Here is a 23,671-nt window from a genome sequence, read left to right on the forward strand (position 1 = left end):
ACTTGCTTCGTCTTCATCAATAGCATTGAGTGCGTCCACCAAAGCACTCTCAAGGGGTGTTCTATTGTGCATTTGCTTCCGAGTAGTCAAGATGACTTCTTCGGTTGCATCCATTTTGAAACATGCACCCTTGTCTTTCGAGTACTTCAAAGCTTCTCGGATGTTGAAGGTAACCTCTTCATCATTTACCTTGACCTTCATGATATTATCATCAAGATCAATCATCATCCGAGCCGTTTGCATGAAATTCCTTCCCATTAAGATAGGCACATCCTCATCTTCTTCGACATCCATAACCACAAAATCAGCCGGAAAAATAAATTTGTCCACTTTTACAAGAACATCTTCGGCCATACCTAGTGGTTTTGCAAAGGATTTGTCGGCCAATTGCAACATCATCCTAGTCCGCTTTATACAAAGGTCACCAACTCTTTTGGCAACGGACAAAGGCATGAGATTGATGCTTGATCCAAGATCAAGTAGTGCTTTACCTACATGTGTTGTGCCAATAGCTACCGGTAGAGTGACTCTTCCCGGATCTTGCTCTTTCTTTGGCATTGTTCTTTGAATAATAGCACTACAATTGGCATCGATTTGGATCGTCTCTTCATCGTTGATTCTTCTTTTCTTGGAAAGGATATCTTTCATGAACTTTGCATAGACCGGCATTTGCTCCAAGGCTTCCGAGAATGGTATATCAATTTGCAACTTCTTGAAGAGTTCAAGAAACCTTGCGTATTGCCGCTCTTTGTCTTTCTTCGATGGAGCATGTGGGTATGGTAAGCGTTGAGCCACCACTTGCTTCTCAACTACTTGTTTCTTCCCTTTATCTCTCCCCACATCTTTATTCTTCCTCTCCATCTCCTCTTGTAACTCTAGATCTCTTTTTTGATTTTTTTCTTTTTCAACTAATGCTTCTTTATTCTTTATATACACTTCCTCCTCTATCTCTACACTATCCTCCTCGAACTCCTCTTTGTCCTCCTCATTGACAACTTCATCATCCTTTTCTTCAACAACAATATCATCACCTACCCCTATACCTACTACTCTCCCACTCCTTGTAGCTATAGCTTTTGACTGCTATGCCTTGTTGTGCTCCTTAGGATTTGGTTGAGTGTTAGCGGTGAAAGCTCCACCTTGCGGAGGACCTTGAGCCATTTGTTGAGCTAACTGACCAACTTGTGTTTCAAGGCCTTTGATGGACGCGTCGGTGTTTTTCTGGTTAGCCATGGACACTTGCATGAATTGTTTCAAGACCTCCTCGGTGCTTTGGGAATTATTCGGTTGTTGAGGGTTATTTGGTGGTGGATTTTGGTATTGATTATTGAATGGTTGTTGGTAAGGTTGTTGGTAGTAGTTTGATGATGGATATTGATAGTTATTGTTGTACGGTGTTCTCCAAGGTCTTTGTTGGTTTTGGTTGGCCGGATACCTTCCTTGGAAGTTGGAAGTACCCGGATTTTGTTGTGAGGTTCCGGCTTGTTGTGGTTGGTTAGGCCTTTGTTGGTTTCCCACATAGTTGACCTCTTCCCCTTCAAAAGAACCGGGCTCGGGACAATAGCCGGTGGGATGATCCCCCGTACAAAGTCCACAAGTATAGACTTGAACGGTTCCTCCTTCTTGCTTGAGAGATTCAAGAATTTGTTTAGGCATAGCTTTCATCTCCTTTTGCATAGCTTCTAATTGTTGAGTGAGAAGCTTATTTTGAGCTAAGACCGCATCATTTGCTTCAAGCTCAAGAATACCGGCTTTCCTTTGATTAGGATTCCGATTGTGAGAAGATTTTCTTGTGTTGAGAGCCATTTGGTTAATGATTTTGACAGCTTCAGCTGGGTTTTTCAAAGCAATAGAACCTCCAGCACTTGCATCTAGCATCGTCTTGGACATGTCTTGAAGCCCTTGACGAAAAAGATATAGTTGCATTTGGCTATCAAAACCATGCTTTGGACAATTCCTTAGCAATGATTTATAGCGCTCCCAAGCTTCACAAAGAGTCTCACTTTGGCCTTGAGCAAAAGTTGTAATTGAAGTTTTAGCCTCAAGATGCCTATCCTCCGGAAAGAACCTTTCTTGAAATGCTTTCTCTAGCTCACCCCAATTTTCCATCAAAGAAGTTGGTTGATCAAGATACCACTCCTTAGCCTTCCCGATCAAAGAATGAGGAAACAATTGCACAAACACACCCTCTTCCTCATCTTCTTTCATACCAAGTGTACCGGCGGTAACATAGAAGTTGGTAAGATGTCTATATGGATCCTCATGATCCATACCGGTAAACTGGTTATGAGTTATCAAGTTTATCAACCCAGACTTCAGCTCAAAAGATTTGGCATTACGGTTGCCAAGATTAGCTAGCCTCCTCGGACTAACCCACATAGGTAGAGCATTCTCATCTTCATTAGCCATGACTACTTCTGGATCACTCCTCGGAGATGAATGTGCAGAAGAATGTGATGAAGAATCACCTAGTGATATAGTATGCACCGAACCTGACGGAGAAGGAATAAAAAGTAAAGATTCCGGCTGAGCCAGCCTGGCTAATCTCCTAGCTTCCTTTGCTTGCTTTCTAAGTAACCTAGCAGTTTTCTCAATTTCAGGATCAAATTGTAGGTCTTCTTTATCAACGGTACCTCGCATAAACAAAGTTCACCAAGACTATACCAGGTGGTTAGCATAAAAAATAATGAATGATATATGTGTATAAGTATATGCATGAAAGAATTTTGTGCAAAATTGACTTAACATGACAAAATTGTTTCGATACTTATGATAAAAATTTCCGTTACTCCCCGGCAACGGCGCCATTTTGATGTAAGATTTTTCCTACACGTCATATAACTATGTACACGTGAGTATATATAGGATCGTTTCCACAGGGAGTTACGTTTAATCATAAGCATTTACACAATCGTTCACATTAAGGGTTTGGATATAATTTGTTTGTTTGTAACACTATATCCATATTTGACACTAAAGTAAAAACGAGAGGGGATCGAACTATTTCGCTTGCGGTATAAGATAACGAGCAAGCATAACAGCAGCAATCTCTCGATCGATTAACAGACTCTAGCTTTATAACCAATATTATCACAATCATTTCTACAATATCCTTCGTGTCCAAAGCGACATCGTTATTTCCAAGTTAGCGTTTAAACATTCGTGTCCAAATTCCTTAAACGATAACAAAGTCGATCGGATAACTTAATCGACTGTGTCCAGCCTGATTAAGTATCCGAAAGCATTAAAATCTTGATTAAAAGTAATTATCAAAGGTTTACAAACTTGTCAAGAGTGATATAACATAAGATAGATTGTTATTCTAGTTCTAGATTCAAGAGTTTGTGTCCAAATCATCTTGAATCTCTTTGAAAGCATTAAAAGCAAGAATAACAACAATATTGAATCATTAAGCTAGAACCTTATATATTAAAAGATCAAAAGATTACATAATAGCTTGATTGTTACCTCAATACTACAAAGAAGGTGATAGTTACATATAGACATGTAAACTAATGCAAGGAAGGAAGGAAAGATGAAGATTCCATGCCAAGATCCTTGATGTCTCAATGAATCTAGGGTTGAATCTACTCCTTAATCACTTGCTTTGTGTTTCTCTCTTATGAAATAGCTCTAACCTCTCTCTAGAAATGTATAAAATGTTTCAATGGAATAGTGAATACCTAAAAGAGAGGTAAAAATGCTATTTAAATGGCCTGTGTTTTTGCACCTGCGCTAATAGCGCAACTCACGCTAATAGCGTGGTAAGGCGGCCTATAATTTGGCCAATGGGAGCCTGCCACGTTGTTCTTGCCCTGCTGCTACGCTCCAGCCACGCTAATAGCGTGGCTCTCTGGAGCATTTACGCTAATAGCGTGAAATACGCTAATAGCGTAGCTCTTCAAGAGTGCTCCAGATCCACGCCCCAGGTGTGCTAATGGCGTATCCCTCTGACCTTTGGCATTTTTTCATCACGCCAATAGCGTAGGACACGCTAATGGCGCAGCTTCTTTGAACTTTGACATTTCTTGCTCCTTGCTTGTAATTTCCTGCACAAAAAGGGTAGACTAAGGCTCAAAAGCATAAATGACATATTAACACAATATTTGGAGTTTTCCATAGAGAATCTTGCAAAACAAGTCACTAAAACGCCTAAACTCCTATGCGAAATATATCACTTTTAAACACTTATCACATTGTTCTAACTACAGGTTGCGGTGCCCTACGTGATTTTTACAACATAAGCACCGGAGTATGAATAACTTTGCTCTATATGGGATTTGGAAAATTTCACATCAAAAAAATCAAATCAAAGACTACAAAGAAGATGGTTATTCCTATTTATGATCCTCCGATGATATTTGAAATTGACAGGAATGTCAATCATGGAGCCTTATTTCATAGTCTTTCTGAATCAGTTCATCAGCTTTCATATCGACATAACTCAAATAATTTCCGCATCTACTATGAAAAGTTACTACACCATGTTGATATCGACTCAGAATTTCTGGTAAGAGATTATATTGACATTAGTTTCAAATACCATACTACATATTTTTGTAGAATATGCTTACCTAACAATTTCATTTCTTCATATTAAAGATGTTGGAACCCTCTATGTTCCGCAAACAATGTTTGCAAAAGAAGAACGCTAATTTAACACTAGTAGATGACAATGGCAATATATGGAAGTGTAGAGTAATTGTTGGAACTTTAACTCAGGCTAACTGGAAGATAGGTGGCCAATGGAAAACAATGATTGATGCACGTAACATTAAGCACAGATCATATATGATTATGGGTGCACCAATACCTGGAACTATTGACGCTGCATTTTTTAGCATTAAACATCTATGAATCTTTAGAAGTCAAAACTTTAAGATTTTAGTTTAGCATCCAACTTCTATGTTTATGTATCTTTGCTCTTCAAATTCTGATAAATGAACAATTTGAAGGCAAATGTCATATTCTTATATACGTGTAATATCTATGTTTGAGATCAGTTTCCTTTTAAGCATGTTAACAAATCTGTGTCAAAGATAGACTTAATATCCTTCAAGAATAGACTTAATATCTTGGTGTCAAAGATATGTATGGGCTGAAGAATAATCTGCATATTATCCAAATAATATGGACTTTATTTGGTAATGCTTTCATTAATTTGCACTATGGCTTACGGAACATTAGATATGTATGGTGTTCATATAACTAAAGCATTTTGCCTGATGTAATATATCCGTCGTTGTACTATCTATTCTTTCAATGTAATATTTTATCGAATATTACATTACTGAAAGAATAGATAGATAGTATAACGACGAATACATTACATCAGGCAAAATGCTTTAGTTATATTAACACCATACATATCTAATGTTTCGTAAGCCATAGTGCAAATTAATGAAAGCCTTACCAAATAAAGTCCATAGTATTTGGATAATATGCAGATTATTCTTCAGCCCATACATATCTTTGACACCAAGATATTAAGTCTATTCTTGAAGGATATTAAGTCTATCTTTGACACAGATTTGTTAATATGCTTAAAAGGAAACCGATCTCAAATATAGATATTACACGCATATTAGAATATGACATTTGCCTTCAAATTGTTCATTTATTAGAATTTGAAGAGCAAAGATACATAAACATAGAAGTTGGATGCTAAACTTAAATCTTAAAGTTTTGACTTCTAAAGATTCATAGATGTTAAATGCTGAAAAATGCAGTGTCAACAGTTCCAGGTATTGGTGCACCCATAATCGTGTATGATCCGTGCTTAATGTTACATGCATCAATCATTGTTTTCCATTGGCCACCTATCTTCCAGTTAGCCTAAGTTAAAGTTCCAACAATTACTCTACACTTCCATTTATTGCCAATGTCATCTATTAGTGTTAAATTAGCGTTCTTCTTTTGCAAACATTGTTTGCAGAACATAGAGGGTTCCAACATCTTTAATATGAAGAAATGAAATTGTTAGGTAAGCATATTCTACAAAAATATGTAGTATTGTATTTGAAACTAATGTCAATATAATCCCTTACCAGAAATCTCGAGTCGATATATGATGTAGTAACTTTTCATATTAGATGCGGAAATTATTTGAGTTATGTCGATATAAAAGCTGATGAACTGATTCAGAAAGACTGAAATAAAGCTCCATGATTGACATTCCTGTTAATTTCAAATCTCATCAGAGGATCATAAATAGGAATAACCATCTTCTTCGTAGTCTTTGATTTGATTTTTTTGATGTGAAATTTTCCAAATCCCATGTAGAGCAAAGTTATCCATACTCCAGTGCTTATGTTGTAAAAATCACGTAGGGCACCGCAACCTGTAGTTAGAACAATGCATCCACCCATTCTATCGACTTTTATTTCAAAAGAATTGTGGTTATTATCCATTAGTATCACATAATCATCAATTTCATTGCTAAAGTTATTAGCAAAGGAGATTGGCAGCATGACAATACCCTGTAGTGAATGACAAATTGTAAATTTACAATATTAATGTGGTTTTACTTTCAAAAGAATAATAATAATTTAAAAGTATAGGATCACGAACAGATTCGATTTCAAAATCAATGATATAGGTTCTATATTTGTTATCTATCGAATTGATGGCGTTCTCTGTCTGATGTTGTGTACCTGGAATGAATGGTCCTATAAAAAAGAAGAGTATATGTTATACGAAACGATGAAAGAATTTTTCTGCATGGATTGAAAAATGGTTGAATTTTTGGTCATACCAGTCATAGAGTGAGAAAGGAAATCTTCGTCTTCTCGATTAACCATTTCTTACAAAACTTTCGAAAATCCTAACATAGATAATCACATTTTATATTTATTTTGAATTTTAGGTACAATATTAATCTGTGTAACTCTCATCCTTCTGTTTTGGGTCATTGTTATCCATTTTTAGTCAAAAATCGGGTTTACGAGTTATTTGATCGGATTGTTCCGAAACTTCCCCTGAAAATCAGAAAAAATTCAAGGATCATGACTCCCTTAGAAGAGACTTTTTACGGGATTCCGCCCCTCAAAATCCAAAATTTCATCGTTTAGATCTATTTTTTATTTTTTTTATTTTTCATGTTCTCATAAAAATCTGAAAAAATTGCATTAGTTTTATTTGATTTTTAGAATTTTTTGGTGGTATTTTTATATTTTTATGATTGTATTTGACAGATTTTTAGCATTTTTTATTTAGTTTTTAAAAGCAAAATTCAAAACTGCTGAAATGTGAGAGAGTCTGATGGTTGATTATACATAAGAATTGTCCGGATTATAAAATCCGAAATAGTAAACATTATTGATAATATTTTTTTTTAACATTGTTTCTTTGATTTAAATACAATGGTGATGTTTTTTTGCCGTGATAGTCACACTTGAATTTTAGTTGATTCGTCGGAGTGATACGATTGCATGTGGAATTTTTTTTAGCTGTTTCTAAGTATAGATGTGGTTATATTCGTTTCATGATTGTTTTTGAGAAATAATTTCCATATTGTCAACAATTCTTATACAAAGGGAATCAAATTAGAAAAGACATATTAATTAATGAGTTAATTAATTAATCAATTATGGAAAAGAAAAGACATAATAAGAAAAATGAAATATAGACAATTATTTTTCACAATTTAATGGAAAACTTTCTATGTAAATTATTTTAAATTTTTTAATCTTTTTTTTTTGCTATGGTTTGTTGAGTTTGCCTATGGTTGTATCAGGAATTGGACCAGTAAGACCAATACTACAAAGGTTCAATTCAACAACATGTTCCTTATTGGAATCTCAGTAAACACCTTTCCATGAACATGAATAAATAGATACAACAAATCACGTTCGTACAACTAATGATACAACACTACACATCCGATACATGGTATATACACACTTGAATCCATAATAATATCCTGCAACCGGTACAAACGAGCACTTGCAGAATATCCATTCGGTCGCATGCTGCTACATCCTGCTAAACCAACCTGCTGGTCTGAAACAAATAAGGATTGGGATGAGACATATTGTCTCAGTGAGTTCTACCTAATCCTAGGCTATGGCTAACCTCGGGGAAACCTATGATCACTACGTGTCTACAACACAACCATTAGGTTGATTATACGTGTGTGGAACTTACTTATCTAGACGATCGTGATTAACTAAGATCGCCATAAATCTCTACATGCCATAACTTATAAGTCTTGCTAAATGCTCTGCATACCATGGCGGTCAAGGGAAATAAGACCACTATGACGGAAACCGTCATTATCATGGTTTAGACATATCATATGTGCATAACATATTCTGATTGGACAATAGGGGAAGGCTAATATCGTCGACGGCGAGTTCATAACTTGTTGCAGAAGCATATACCTATACACATCATAGCATAATCATATCGTACCGCATCACATTCATAGCCATTCATTATTTTAGAGGTTAGCGTGTAACAAACAACATTATCTTGGTTTGTTTTACGGATTAATTTCGAGTCGAGTAACCCTGAAATATAATCCCATGAAATAACCGATGAAATTCCTATTTGAGGCTAACACCGGTGCTCCTCTTAATGCCGTGCGGGCCTACCTTGCGGAGCGTATCCCGTGCTCATCGCATTGGAGTTGATGATATAACAAACCAGTTAATTATATCAATAACGTCACAATCGCAGCCACTAAAAGCATGTATGAAAACGTCACAATCTTCTAAATTTCTCGTTTATTGTTTACAATGGCTAGTCACATAGAGTCATTTCATAATTGAATTTAGTTACACCACTTTGAAGCGGTATATAAAGCCAACAATCTAAACAAAAAGTTGAACACAAATAAGAAGATATAACACTGTAAATAAATAGCCTAAATAAATTGGTTATAAGACAATACAAGGTTTGAGCAGAGTTGCGAAACATTTAAATGGCGAGCCATTAAATTTTGCGCATACGTCTAAGATAAGTGATTTTGTTTGACTATATGATCTTATTATTCATGTAATATATTTTGATCATATTTTCTACTACTACATACGTTAAAACTCTATAAATTAATAATGTCAGGACCGGAGAAATTTATTAATTTAGAGAGTTATTAATTTATCGATAAATTAATAATTATTATTTTAAAGAGTTTTTAAGTAATTATACTGTACATATCAAACAAAAAGGCAAATTAGTCTATGCCTCTTAGAATTACGTTGCAGCGAACCTTGGGACTCAACGTAAATTAGTAACTACTGTGTTTATATTGCATTGGAAATTAATAATGACTTTTGAAGTACAGTAAATGTAAACAAGAGGAACAAATGTGTTCAATGTATTCTTAATATATTTTTTTCAGTTTCTATGAATTATTAATTTATGATTTTCTTGGGACCGAAAATTATAAAGGGATCTTCCGAAAAATTATTATCTTATTATTTTATCGAGTTTTTCAATTTTTTACATTGACCCAAGTCGGGACTGGACAAATTTATTATTTTAGAGAGTTTATTAATTTACCGAGTATTAATTCAAAGAGTTTCTACTGTAATAACAAATGGTACCATATTTGTATCGATGAATATTTATAAAATATCACATTTTTATATTTTTTTGCTAATACATAATTAAATATATCAAAGGTCAAAATTGTGCATTGACATGTAAACTATGCAACTAAACTCAACTAGTAAATGGACTCATAATTATATAGAAAGTTGATGGAGATTTTAAAGAAGTACTCATAACTATATTGAAAGTGAGAGAAGAAGTACTCATAATTATATTGAAAGTGAGAGCAAAATCTATTCCAAATCAAATAAAGGTAGATTAATACGGTTAATTGACAGCGGAATCCACAATGGCGGAGCTAGAAAAAATATCTTGGGTGGGCCAGAAAAATATACTCTTATGTATAAACACAAATTTTTTGTTGTAATAAACGCTAAACACAAATTTTTCGAGTAGGATTGTAATAAACGCTAAGCACAAATTTTTCCAGTAGGATTGTAATTTTCTAATTTCATGTTTAGCAAAGAAAAAAAAAATGTTTAGTCAATGTTTTACAGAAAAGCAAAGCCAAACAAGTGGTTGGAGAAGGCACACCCATACAGTTAAAAATTGAGCCAACTTTATATGCCACTATGCTTTATGGTCTCTGCCACTTTTTTTCTCAACTTTGTTTCAGTTCAATTATGAGATTTCTAAATATCAATTTAAGATTGCTTATGGAACTTATAATGTACGTGAGGTTGATTATAAAGAATTTGCTACGTTGGAAAAGTTATCTTATGTAAGGTAGTTGTCTGAAAATAATCTCAATTATTGGATCATAAGATGGTGGACATAAATTAATTCTTTGAAATACTAGAGTCCACAGTACAACTCGATTATAGAACATTGGAAGTAAGTAGTACTGATATGTTACTACAAGTGCCAAGTGAGGTGTGAAAGATAGATAGTATAAATATGGCTTTCAGTCCCACATTGCTAGCAAGGAAACATAACACATGTGAAGTTGTTATATATAAGATAAGATGACTTACTAACATTTTCAATTGCAAAAGATGTCTATCGGCTATCACTGTGCCAATGGCACTGTTCAAGTCAGCATGATCATCAAAACTGTCGACTCTTTGACTTATCATTTGATTGGTAGTATAGTTTTGGTGGCCTTGGTTCTTGATCAATGATATTGGACTACGGTTTAAAAAGTTCAAAAATTTCTTTTTTTTTTTGGTTTTCAGATTAGATAGTTAGGACTCATAAGATAAAAATTAGGGTTAATTAAGTAAATGGTCCCTATAGATATTCAGAATTTTGTTTTTAGTCCCTACAAAATAAAATCACACTTTTTAATCCCTGAGACATTTTTTTTTAGTATTTTAGGGACCAAAAATGCTAACGTAAAATTTTTACAGGGACTAAAAATGTTGATGGAAAATTTTACAGGGACTAAAAATAATGACGGAAAATTTTACAGGGACTAAAAAGTGTGATTTTATTTTGTAGGGACTAAAAACAAAATTCTGAATATTTATAAGGACCATTTACTTAATTAACCCTAAAAATTATTATGAAATAGATGTAGATATAAAATAACTCATTTCAGTTATTTTGGACTGATTTTTTCTCTTTTCGAAAATACCATTAATTTTCAATACAAATGTAACAAATAGTTAAGAATAAATTTAAATATTTAAAAAAATGTAGCACATCTGATTTGATATGAGTATATGTTTGTCCAGTTTTTTTTCTTCCCTTTATTATTTAAAAAGTGTAACAAACTAGATGCGTATATTTATACTTATCTTCAACACAACTTTTTTTTCCTTTATTATCCTAAAAAGTGTAGCAAACCTAATTTAGATTATATTTTTGTTATATAGTTGGTGTCATTTAAATAAATAATCATGTTTAGTTTGCTTTGTTATAACTTAAAAGCAATAAACATTTATATTTTTAGTTTTAATCAAAATTAAAATTTCATAAAATAAAAAAAAACACCGTTCATAATTTTCAAACATTAGCGCAATAAAAAAAGCGAAAAAAACCCAATTTCGCTAATATAGATAACAATGTTATGTAACTTGCCCAAAAACCCAATTTCGGGCTTCATTAGATTTTCTTCTTAGAGTCGAAATCTATGTTGAAGACATGGTTTGTGATGTTATTCTTTTTTCATGTCTTCAAACTATTTACAACATTGTGTCTATAGGAAATATCAAGTATCTAGTGTGTTTTAAAACAACAATAACCTGTATACCTTTGCAGAATCTAATTACAAACTTTATGGAATTGACTCTCAGATCGGCGCAAAAATTTACCAGTGATCGAACTGCAATTCACATAATAAGTAACATCCTTTCAACTTAACTATATTATTGTGAACTATTAGTTATCTCATGTGATTCAACTCAAACTAAAGTCATTTCATTCACTACAACTCGCCTACTTGGATTGGTTTGCAAACACTAATGGTTCAAACATATTCAAAGATCTGAACACTAACACGTCAACACCGATAATAATTTAAAAATTGACATAATTAAGTATAACCGGACAATTCTTAAAAAAATGTAACCTCTGATAATGAACCAAATCAGTTCAAAAATAGTTTGAGACTCAATTCGGTAATTAATTCGTTAAACTTGGTTCATGAACCAAATAAGTTAAACTTAAATTAAAAACACAGAAGGTTCCTTTACTAGGATAATTTCATGTTCGTTTCCGTTTGGATCACGCAATGTTACATACATAGGAATTTGATACCCACACTCCCTTGTAAACACAGAAGGTATCTTTGCTTTTACCTGTTTATAATTTAAACATGGGGAATTAGTCACTTTAGTCCCTGAATGGGGAACGATTCGTCAATTTAGTCCCTGAATGCAGATAAATTGCAAAATAGTCCCTGAATGTAGACTTTGTCAGTCAATTTAGTCCCTGAATGCAGACTCCGTTAGTCAATTTAGTCCCTGAATATAGACTTCGTTAGTCACTTTAGTCCCTGAAATTGACCATGCAGGGACTGTTTTGCATATTATCTGCATTCAGGGACTAAATTGACGAATCGTTCCCCATTCAGGGACTAAAGTGACTAATTCCCCTTTAAACATCAAACCAAATGTTCAAAATGATATATAGTAGCATGAGTTTTTTATAAAACAAAATTCAGATCTTACCTACTTAAAAATGTGTATGTTCCCTTATAAAATGTGTCTCTCTCTTTTTTTTTTTATCATAAGTTTAGTCATTCATATTTCACAAAAACGTGTTTGTTCCCTACCATACTAACATTGTGTCTGATGATGTTCTAATCATGTATACATTTAATTTGAATAAGTTCTGCTGTGTTAGGATCATCATGTCATTCATCTATAAACCAAATTTAGTTATTTAATTACAATTGACATCCATATACCATTCCATAAATTTGGAGTATCCTTCCAAGCATGAACCTCGCTTGGAGGCTATGGCAGCAGGTACTGGTTTATTAACTTATAGTATCAAATTTATAAACTTGAATTGCAGCCAAATAAACCTATCTATTTGATACTCAAAGTAGCATGATGGTTTCAAAGTGATCAAAGAACACTGCAATTTGGAAGTAAGTAGTAGTACTGATATGTTAATACAAGTGCCAAGTGAGTTGTGAAAGTAGAGAGTAAAAATATGGCTTTTAGTCCCACATTGCTAGCAAAGAATCATAATACCTGAAGTTGTTCTATATAAAGATGACAAGTGAACGACTAACAAATGCAATTTGATAAAGATGTCTATTAGTTATTGCTGTCCCAATGATACTGTTCTGGTGCCTCATTGCTGAAACTGCTAACTTCTCCTACCTATCATTTGATCGGTAGTGTAGTTTGTGCTGTGGGGTTCCAGAATAGTAGCATTGACAGTTTAAAAAGTTCAATTTTTTTATTTAGAAATCACAACTTTGATCCCTTTTCTTTTCTCTTCATTTTCTTCGTTGATTCAGCTCAAACTAATGCCGTTTCATTGAGCTGCAACTCCTTCTTGGATTTGAGAAATTCATTTCATCATTTGCAAACCCTAATGGTTTAGACATACTTAAAGGTCTGAACTATGCAAACTCTAATCGTATTTTTTGACTGTTCATCTTTAACTTCAATTGGTTTTTGGTAGGTGTCTAGAGGACTATGTAATACTCATGCAGTTATCGAACACGACACTGACACGTGAACATCAGTAACAATTTGACAAAAAATTTACATTTAAATGTAATCACATGACTCAGTGTTGTGTCGGCATCTATGTTGCACGGACGGGTGCGGGTACGGGATACGACATTTCTCAAAAAATAAAGGTACGGGTACGTTAGGATAAAAAAAAAATTTAAAATAACATATCATGAGGAAATTATATTGCAAATATAGTATAATCAAGTGAGAAGTGAGAACAAAAGCTTAACAAGGATTGGATTTTATACAATACGAAAAAGGAGGATAAGAATATACATTGCACAGTAAAATAAATGGTTTAACAAGGCTTTTGAGTGTTAGACTTTTCTACTTTTCCAACTATTAGCAGACAAGAAAAGGTGGACAATAAGTAAGTAGTAGCAGTTCCAGAGTCTAGTAAATGTTGTTGTGGCTCTTGAACCGTTTGAGTTTATAAAAAAACAAAAAAAAAACTATAATTGCTATTAATTCTCATGAAAAGCCTCATTTCTCAAGAAAAACGGTTATGAGTACCCTGAGAGTACCACCCCGTACCATAACCGTACCAACAGTTAAAAATTGAGCCAACTTTTATATACCACTATTCTTTATGTTCTCCGCCACTTTTTTCCTCAACTTTTTTCAGTTCAATTATGAGATTTATAAATATCAATTTAAGAATGCTTATATAACTTATAATATGAGGTTGATTATAAAGAATTTGCTACGTTGAAAAAGTGACCTTACATAGGCAGTTGTCTGAAAATAATCTCAATTATTGGATGGTGGACATACATACATCAATTGTTTGAACTACTCTAGGCCACGGTACAGTTTGGAAGTTAGTATAAATATGGCTTTTAGTCCCACATTGCTAAGTGCGGTGTGAAAGTAGAGAGTATAAAAATGGCTTTTAGTCCCACATTGCTAGCAAAGAAACATAACACATGTCCCTCAAAAAAAAAAAAATCATTAATATTAATACTTATGAGTTATGTCTTTTCATCTTGTTCTTGGTTGATGTTCTGGATTCACTAGCTTCATTAGCATTAGATTTTCTTCTTAGAGACGGAATCTATGATCAAGACATGGTTGGTGATGCTTATTCTTTTCATGTTCGCAAACTATTTACAACACCGTCGTGTCTATGAGAAATATCAAGTACCCAGTCTGTTTAGACTCTTTATATGATTACAAACCTTATGGAGACCGTGTCTATGAGAAATATCAAGTACCCAGTCTGTTTAGACTCTTTATATGATTACAAACCTTATGGAGACGGAATCTATGATCAAGACATGGTTGGTGATGCTTATTCTTTTCATGTCCGCAAACTATTTACAACACCGTCGTGTCTATGAGAAATATCAAGTACCCAGTCTGTTTAGACTATATGATTACAAACCTTATGGAATTGACTCCCCAATCAGCACAACCGGAAGATTTACCAATGGTCGAACTGCAATTGACATAATAAGTAACATTCTTTCAGTTTAACTATTTTTGTTATCTCTTTGTGCTTCAACTCAAACTAAAGTCATTTCATTGACTATAGCTTGCCTTCTTGGATTTTAGAAATTCATTCCATCATTTGCAAACACTAACGGTTCAGGGTTCAGGCATACTCAAAGATGTGAACTATGCATCTGAGGGAGCAAGAATTTGTATCGAGATAAGCATGATTAAATTATAAATAAATCTTAGTTTTTTATTGTTCATCTTTATCTTCAATTGGTTTTTGGTAGATGACTATAGGACGAAGTAGCATTCTAACACAACACTGACACGTCGACATCAGTAACAATTTAAAAAGATGACATAACCGGACACACCGATCAAAAGTGTTGGTGCTACAAAATGTATGTTACATTGCTCATACATGTCACCAAATTAACATTATGTCCATACATGGTTTTGTATAGAAAGTTTAATAGGAAGTTGTCGATAAGTAATCAGCTTCTTGGCCTTGTCACAAATCAAGCAAAGTTCACCGTCTCTTCCTCCCATACTGATGTGGAACCTCCACCACTCAATTACAATAAGATGAATGTTGACGGGTCTCATAAAAAGTCACCAGAGAATTCTACTTGTGATGATTGGTAGATTCATTGCGGTTTCTCTACAATAGACTTAACACTTGCTCTGTTGCTTGGACAAAACTCTGGGCTCTTCACATTGGAATTGATATGGCAAACCAATTAAATATCAATGACATAATTTTTGAGATCAATTCTTTAATAGTAGTCGTTAATATGGTTACATCTGGTGCATTACTACACCCCGATGTATGTGATTACGTTGAACTATGTAATATTTTCAAATTATTACTAGTGTCTCGATGTGTTTGTGTTGTGTTCGATTTGTCCTTCCTTCATAGGTTGGCAACTTTGATGTTGTGAAAATTTGAGGTGAATTACTGTTTAATTACTTCCTTGATGATGGGAATTGATAGTTTGTTGTTATTTTTGTTTATCGCACTGTGACCATGGTTACTAATAACTTGAGATACATGTGAGGTGATGCGAGTCATATCGAGATTGGACATGAATCTCATATCCATATACCTATTCATTATGTTGAACGTAAGATAGATCTATATTCCAATGAATCATTACCTTTTTTGTGATTTTTGTGTGGTCAGCCACTTTTCTTTTGTCATTTGATTTATACTAGTGTGTTGCCCGTGCGATGCACGGGTAGAATTAACGTTGGTAACAAACGGGCAGGTGGAATTACAATCGGTCACAAATTACACGATGACATCATGACGAACATGTAGAATTACAGTCGGCCACAGACAGGTGAATGGAATTACAATCGGTCATTGATTACACGACGCACGAGTGGAATTACAGTCGGCCACACACAACACGACACCACCACAACACAGGAACAAAAACTAAAACTACAATAGTTATAATTTTCTTCAATAAATTTCTTGAGTAATTCTTTTGGAACAATTACATTCTCTTAAATATATGAAAATTATAAACTTTTCTAATAATTTCTATTCCCGATTCTTATGAAAATAAATAACAATCGGTGGGGTGTAAATATCATCTCTTTGATTAGTTTATTGTGAAGATTATTTAATTATTTTTTTAGAAAAATCATTTGGCACTAATTTTGTTGAAAATAAATACTTTTTCCATTTAAAAATAAATTATTTTGATTTTTGCCAAGTAGTTTATGAATAGGTAAGATGTCGGAGGTTCGAATTCCAATTCCAATTAATATAGATAGATAAAAAGAAAAATAATCTTAGAAATCATGCACACAAATGGAGCGATTGGAGTTCTAACCTCAATAACAACGTCTGACCTTACAATTTTGGACACGTGGACAACTCACGTGAACATTTAAATATATTATATATATTAATTAATTAGTAAACCACCAAATTGGTCTCTGTCTTTGTACCAAATTTTCAAATTGATCTTTGACTCTATTTATAACTCAAAATGGTCCATGTCTTTGTCAAACGTTTCTCAAATTGGTCCGTGACTCGATTAGTTGTTTTGCATTTTAAGCCATTAACGTACCAAATAAGATCCAAAAGACATTATTCCATTAATCACTAAATAATATCCAAAAGACATTGAGTCATTAACACTCAAAATACAAAACAATTAATAGAGTCAGGAACCAATCTGAGAAACATTTGACAAAGACATGAACCATTTTGAGTTATTAATAGAGTCAGGGACCAAGAAAATTGGTACAAAGAAAATGATCAATTTGATAGTTTACTCATTAATTAATAGACTAATTAATATATATATTTTTAATCAATATCAAATCCTATCTTATTTTTTATAAATTATTTCACTTATGATGATATAGACAAAGCAATTTGCAGCAAAAAAAAAAAAATAAATAAAAAGCAAAATCTAGAGACTTCTAACGTGAGTGGCCTTCTTTCAAAAAAATACGTGAGTGGCCTTTCTCTAATAAAAATTCACCAATTTTACTATTAGTAAGAAAATAAATAAATGACCAATGTCAACGTTTCTTACCATTTTCTGTTTTAATTTTTCTCTCCTCAAAAGAAAAAACACAAACTCTCTCCTTCAAACCCTAGCCGATACACTCCTTCATGGCCTCCGATACCATCGTGTTATCTCATTTTTCAGTTCCGACAACCTCCGATCATCCATTAAGTACTGGATCTATAATCCTCATCACTAAAAACCGTCGGATTGGTTGGTTTATTTTCAGATCCGGGCACGTCACCATTCCACCACGTCGGAATTCGTCTCCGTGGGTATGATCTTTCATGACATTCCTCGTATTATTCTTGTTCTATTTTGAGTTATGAAGTTAATTTTAAGCTTTCTACTAAAGTGTTATTATGAAGAAAAAGTTGATGTGTTTACTTATACGTTGAATGGTAATGAATGCAGTAACGATTTCTTTTTGTGTTTTATTTTATTTGTTGTTTCAGGGTTCAGTTATTTGATTTTATGTTGAAAGTTGTGTTTTTATTTGATTTCATGTTGAAAATTACGAATATAATTTCTGTTACTTTTCCCTTCTTTCAGTTTTTAGCAATTTGTTTTGAATCATATTGTAGATCTCTCAGTAAATTTGTTTTTCAAAGTCTTGTAATGCTTTATATTTAATTTTGAATTTTGTTTAGAGGAAGAAAAAAGATAAGGAATAGAGGATTGAAGTAAATTAGTATTGGTTGAATTATATATATTGTTACTTGATTAAGTGGAAGACAATACTTTTGGTTTCTTTGGGATTGTCGGTCAATTTAAAATAGAATATCATGTGTGTTGAAAAGTTATTCTTTCATGATTTTGAGTCATGATTTTCTTATTTGTGCTTAATTTCAGGCAGCAAAGGTTCCTATGCATTTGAGTATAAAAGGCTTGCAAAAGTACAATCTGAACTGGTATATTCCTCCTTCCTCAAGTGCCAATAAAAAAAGTATTTAATACAGAAGTAATTGTAGCTTATCTTAAACTATATCTCATCTGGATTTTGCAAGAGAAGATGGTGGCCAACACTTATCATCTGAACTCTATCGCTAAAGAAGCAGCATATATATTGGCATATAATGCACACTAAGGGATTCTTCCATGCTCACCGCCTTCATTAATTGGTATAACTTTTTCATCACATTTTACATTATGGTTGTATTCAAATTCCTGAACTGTATGGATATCCAGGTCTTGCAAATAGACAAATACAAATCTAAATTGATCTAGGAATGAAATTGTGCACAAACACGTATACACCAACCTTAAATAAATCAAATGCCTTTTGGATTTCTCATATTTTCCTTTCATTTACCTTTTGTCCTCCTCATATTTTCCTTTCACTTAATATCAAGCTTCATAATAGAGTCAGGTTGCAACAATTGAGTAAGTCATAATAATATAAGAATATAAGAATAAATTACTGAACCTTACACTAATGTTTGTTCCACTCACTATTTTTAGGTCACAAATGAACTAAACTCTACACTAATGTTTGTCGAATTCTAAACAATTACATGCTCTATTTCTAACTGATTTGAATGGTAATTTATGAACTTCTTGAATATGGATTACTTAATTATGATTTGGTGATTTAGTGATTATTTGAAAAAAAAACAACTTTGCATAATATCTTGGGAATTTTAACTTGTATGATTCAGTGAAAAAAAAATAATACATCTTTACATGGAATTTATAAATTTATAACAACTTTGAGATGTATGACTTACATTTGCAGCATCCAATATGTTTGTGTAGGTTTTTTGTGTTGTGCAACATTTGCATCAGATTTGCCTCCTTACTCCATTTCTTCGTCTGTTTTTTGGTTGTGTTTCCCAAAAACATTGTCCATTTTTCACTGACCTTTAGAATAAACTTAAGAAAGACGAAATATTTATGCAAAAGAAAGTTATTGATATTGAATTATAAAATCAAAGGCTACCTATTATTTATAGTACAAATTTCACTGTACATGGTCAACGTCAACCTATAACTTAAATTCACTGCTAATAAACTTAATTATTGTGTGCAGGAATCTCAAAAGGGTGTAATATGAAAAACCTTGGTAGCTAATTAGCATCTTCCACTCTGCAGCTGGAATCAGATAACAAACCTTGGTAAAAAATATTGCCATATAGATAAAAATTGTTTGGTTTGTTTTTGTCTTGCTTTTTCCCCACTTCAATTGGTTTTACTTTTCAGGACAAATAATACAGTGAAAGAAAGAAAAATCACCTCCTAAATTTACTTATTTTGGAAATTACCACTTAGAAAATCAAGGTAATCATACTCATCCAACATACCATATGTTGCCCCTTTGTCCACTTCTATATCGTCTGCCATTGCAAACTGTTTGAGTGTTTTCAATATATAATATAATGCAACAAAGAGGCTTCCAATTATGTCTTATCTTTTTTTTTTTTAATAATGGCAGATTGGACATATTGCTTCAAAATTAAAAGCTTCAACTTTTCTTTTACACTCTATCATATTGCCATTAAAATGAAAAGGCAGGTGTTTTTCACCTTTGCTCATGATTTGTTTGTAAAACTAATCTTTTCAAATAAATTTGAATTTGTTTTGCTTTAAATAATTCTAATGGAAATAATGGTAAGATGATACTCTAATCTGGGTCTAAAAAAGGTCCTAAACATGTATCTTCAATTTTTTCTTGTAGCATTTAAAAAAAGAGAGTATAAACACTAATGTATGTTAATATTTTTTCCTCTAACATAGTTTGAAAGATTTTTCCATTATTGGCTGTTCATTAAAAATATAAGGACTGCCTTCAATAAACATTCAACGGTAGATCTAATAAGCAACAAAGAAACTACCTTTCAAATATCCAAAAAAGAAGACAAACGATTAGCAAAGTGTAATCCAGAGTTTGATAAACGGTGAATTGTGCATTTTCAGAAACAATGGAAGGAACAAAGAAGAGTGTTTGCTTCAACAGTTTCACCAACAATGGTGTTTCTGTTTATTGGTTTTGTTGTTCTTCTAAAGTTACCAATGGTCTCAACTCCAAGGTTGGTGGTAGAATAAGCTGGAACACAAATTTCAACTACACTACTTGAGCTAAGGGTAAGAATTTCTTGGCTTTGTAAGCTCTCTCTCGCTCTCCCTCTCTATCTATCTATCTATCTATCTATCTATCTATCTATCTATCTATCCATCTATCTATCTCTCTCTCTCTCTCTCTCTCTCTCTCTCTCTCTCTCTCTCTCTCTCTCTCATGTATAAATCATGTCTTTCAATCTAAAACATTTAAATTCCTTAATCAATCTATGAGTATGATTGGGTTATGCAACACTGTAATATATAGTAGAAAGGAAAATAGGTGACTTTATTATTATTAGCAAGAAAAAGTAGTGATGTCAAATTTTTGTTTTTTACTGACTTTCTACATCCATTAAGGCTAAAGCTCTAGTCTCATAGTTACTGAAAAACCTAAAGTCCTAATTTTTCGGTAACCCATATCTTTTTTACTTCAAAACTTGAATTTGATCGTATAATTTACCTATGAGTTAGATTTATTTTATGGTTTGATTTGATTATTGGACCAATTTATGTATAAATCACAAATCCCCCATTGCTATCTTGAACGTGTATTTCGTCTCATTATTTTGAAAAGCCATAATACCATTTTTTTTATACATTGAAATAGTGCTTTGTTTCAAATTTCATCTTTGATGAGTCTAGGTCCTAACATCAAAAGTGATAACTTTTTTGGATGAATATGTTTAAAGAATGCATAGGGGTTATAGATTTTCCTAATGAAGTCTTCTTTCCATACAAATTGTGAATACAAAAAGAACTTCTAATAAAACTATTCCATTTTTAAAAAAGCCTACACTTGCCTCTTCATTAAGATGTTATAACTTCTCAATTTAGAGAGGATATATAATTTGCTTTCATAATGAGGGCTGCAAACTTCAAAAATGAGAGAGGGTGATAGAAATTGAATGAATACCATCAAATGATAGGTTATGAGGTAAACATCAATTGTTGTTTTTAGCTTTAGTTATGTGTGTTTGTCGTGTTGCAGTTTGGAGTAATTAGCGTATATTCGACAACATTATAGGAAGCCAGAGCTTGGCAAAATTTGGTTGTTTATATTTGTGTCTTAAATCTGAATACTTTTTTTTTTTTTTTATGATTTAGCAGAAAAAAATTCAGTTTTGCATGCAAATTTCTTGAGTTTGAGTTTTAACTATTAACTTTTGGATGATTTAGTGATTTGTATAAAAAATCTAGCTTTAAACTTTATTTCCTGAGTTTGAACTTCAGTATAAGTTTTGTATTTTTTACGATTTAGCGAGAAAAAAATATCCAGCTTCATGTATAATTAAATGAAAACCATAAAATGATGAATTACCTTTGCATATGGGAAAGTTAAAAATGAAGAGGTTAAGTAGTGTGGTTGGTAGTAGCAAACAATCCCCCATATTCCTTCACATTTGTTGTCTCCTTAATCATATTTTTTCTCTTGTAATAGCTTTTATAATAATCCCCCTCATTTTTCTTCACTATATTCTGCAGGGAGAGAGGATGAAAGAAAACACCTAAGAAGTCCAAAGGAACATATGTTGACTATTAAACCAACACAATGAGGTTATGAGAGGAGTAAGTAAGATCTGGCAAAGCATGACAAACTAAGCGGAAGGGTGGAATGCTAGCAACAAAGCTTTATATAAATACTACTTGTATGAATAAATAATTAAAATCTGATAGGTTTTATACGGGGAAGGTTACATTATGCCCCTGACACAGCCATGACACTGCATTTTTCTGGCACTGTTACTGACACAACTGCACTGCCATTCTCCTTGGAACTTGCAACTAATTTCCAATTCAAATATGGGCGCCAAAATCCTTTCACCAAAACACCATGTAAAGATTATTTATTATTGATTGATATTGATATAAAATCAAATAAGACAAAAAGTCTCTTAAGATGACCTAAGATGCATCGAATTTAGACAACTAACATGTATTAAAATCATTATCCTATTAGGCTGAAATCATCTACGACCTAACCAAATTAACTGGGCCACTGCCTATTAAAAACTTCTCTTTGAAAAAATTAAATAAAAAATGTGCAGTCATTAGAATGCTAGCATATTTCAGGCATCATCCTTGCCCTTATCCTTGTTAAATGAAATTCATTAAATGCTAGAGGACAAAAACGTCCCATTTGGTTGGATGAACAGTGTATGGGAGTAGAAAACATCACGTCGCATTAAATGGAAGACTCTAAGAAGCCTTGGAGGAAAGTGTGAACAGTACTTAAAAGTTTAACTCAATATTGAAGATATTGATGACTTGAGTCTTAATTTTTTTAGGTTCATATATGAGATTAATTTTCATACATTTCCCATTGACAATGTATTAATTTTACACATGTATCTGGTCAAATCATAAGTAAATATTCGGAGAGATTTTTTAGGAACTAACTTAAAAAAAGGCAAACCCACTTGGTTTGACCTGATGACATTGACTTGGGATTGTGCTTCTTCTGAAGGTCTCAGATTTGAATGCATGTGCAAAAAAGTTATACATTTCTCGGTGCGTACAAATTAAATACATGATATATTAGCTTATAAATTTTTACTCGAAAATATCATATTTTTATTAGTAATATATCTTACGATTCATTATAAGATTCGATCCACGGTTTGAAAAATAGTTCTTCCGGTTGACGTTATGATCTCGAACCGATAACAATGTCTACGACAACTATGAAGAAAATAATTTGTTTTTTAAGAATTGGGTTTGGTGTGTGTAGAACTTTTATAATCAAGGAGTTTGGCTAAAACTTCTTGAATGTGGTCCTTCATTAGGATGCTTTCATAAAGAAAAAGGAATGAAAAATAAAGTTGGATTGAAATTCCAAAATGGCAAAATTACACGATTAGTTCCTTAACTTAATTTTAGGTAACACTTTTATCCTTTATCTTTTTTTTTTTTGTAACGATTTAGTCATTTATGTTATAAAATAACAACATAGTT

At 32.8% G+C, this 23,671-nt stretch overlaps 1 protein-coding gene and 1 long non-coding RNA gene across 5 annotated transcripts; both read left to right on the forward strand.

Moving 5' to 3' along the window:
* The first annotated feature begins 4,327 nt into the window (after nucleotides 1-4,327).
* On the forward strand, nucleotides 4,328-4,857 carry LOC146945120 (uncharacterized). Its single transcript, XM_085748028.1, has 2 exons — nucleotides 4,328-4,510; nucleotides 4,603-4,857. The coding sequence occupies exons 1-2, from the start codon at nucleotides 4,328-4,330 to the stop codon at nucleotides 4,855-4,857; spliced, it is 438 nt and encodes a 145-aa protein (XP_085604154.1).
* A 12,830-nt stretch (nucleotides 4,858-17,687) lies between these two features.
* LOC146945121 (uncharacterized) lies at nucleotides 17,688-22,620 on the forward strand. 4 transcript variants are annotated; one of them, XR_015026248.1, is made up of 7 exons: nucleotides 17,688-17,937; nucleotides 18,515-18,573; nucleotides 18,675-18,783; nucleotides 19,692-19,776; nucleotides 19,862-19,939; nucleotides 20,576-20,743; nucleotides 22,202-22,620. It is a non-coding gene; the product is annotated as an uncharacterized LOC146945121 (long non-coding RNA). The 4 variants fall into 4 exon arrangements; XR_015026249.1 differs by lacking the exon at nucleotides 19,862-19,939; XR_015026250.1 differs by lacking the exons at nucleotides 19,692-19,776; nucleotides 19,862-19,939; nucleotides 20,576-20,743; nucleotides 22,202-22,620 and adding an exon at nucleotides 19,418-19,436.
* The last annotated feature ends 1,051 nt before the right edge of the window (nucleotides 22,621-23,671 follow it).

The sequence above is a fragment of the Medicago sativa genome, chromosome 2 (genome assembly GCF_051527215.1).
Source record: "Medicago sativa cultivar Bolivia chromosome 2, Bolivia_mono, whole genome shotgun sequence".
NCBI classification, from domain to species: domain Eukaryota; kingdom Viridiplantae; phylum Streptophyta; class Magnoliopsida; order Fabales; family Fabaceae; genus Medicago; species Medicago sativa.

Excerpts from the sequence above, each read along its gene's own strand:
- LOC146945120 (XM_085748028.1), top strand. The coding sequence starts at position 4,328 with ATGGTTATTCCTATTTATGATCCTCCGATGATATTTGAAATTGACAGG. Across the intron at positions 4,511-4,602 it reads ATATCGACTCAGAATTTCTG|ATGTTGGAACCCTCTATGTT; the intron begins GTAAGAGATTAT and ends TTCATATTAAAG.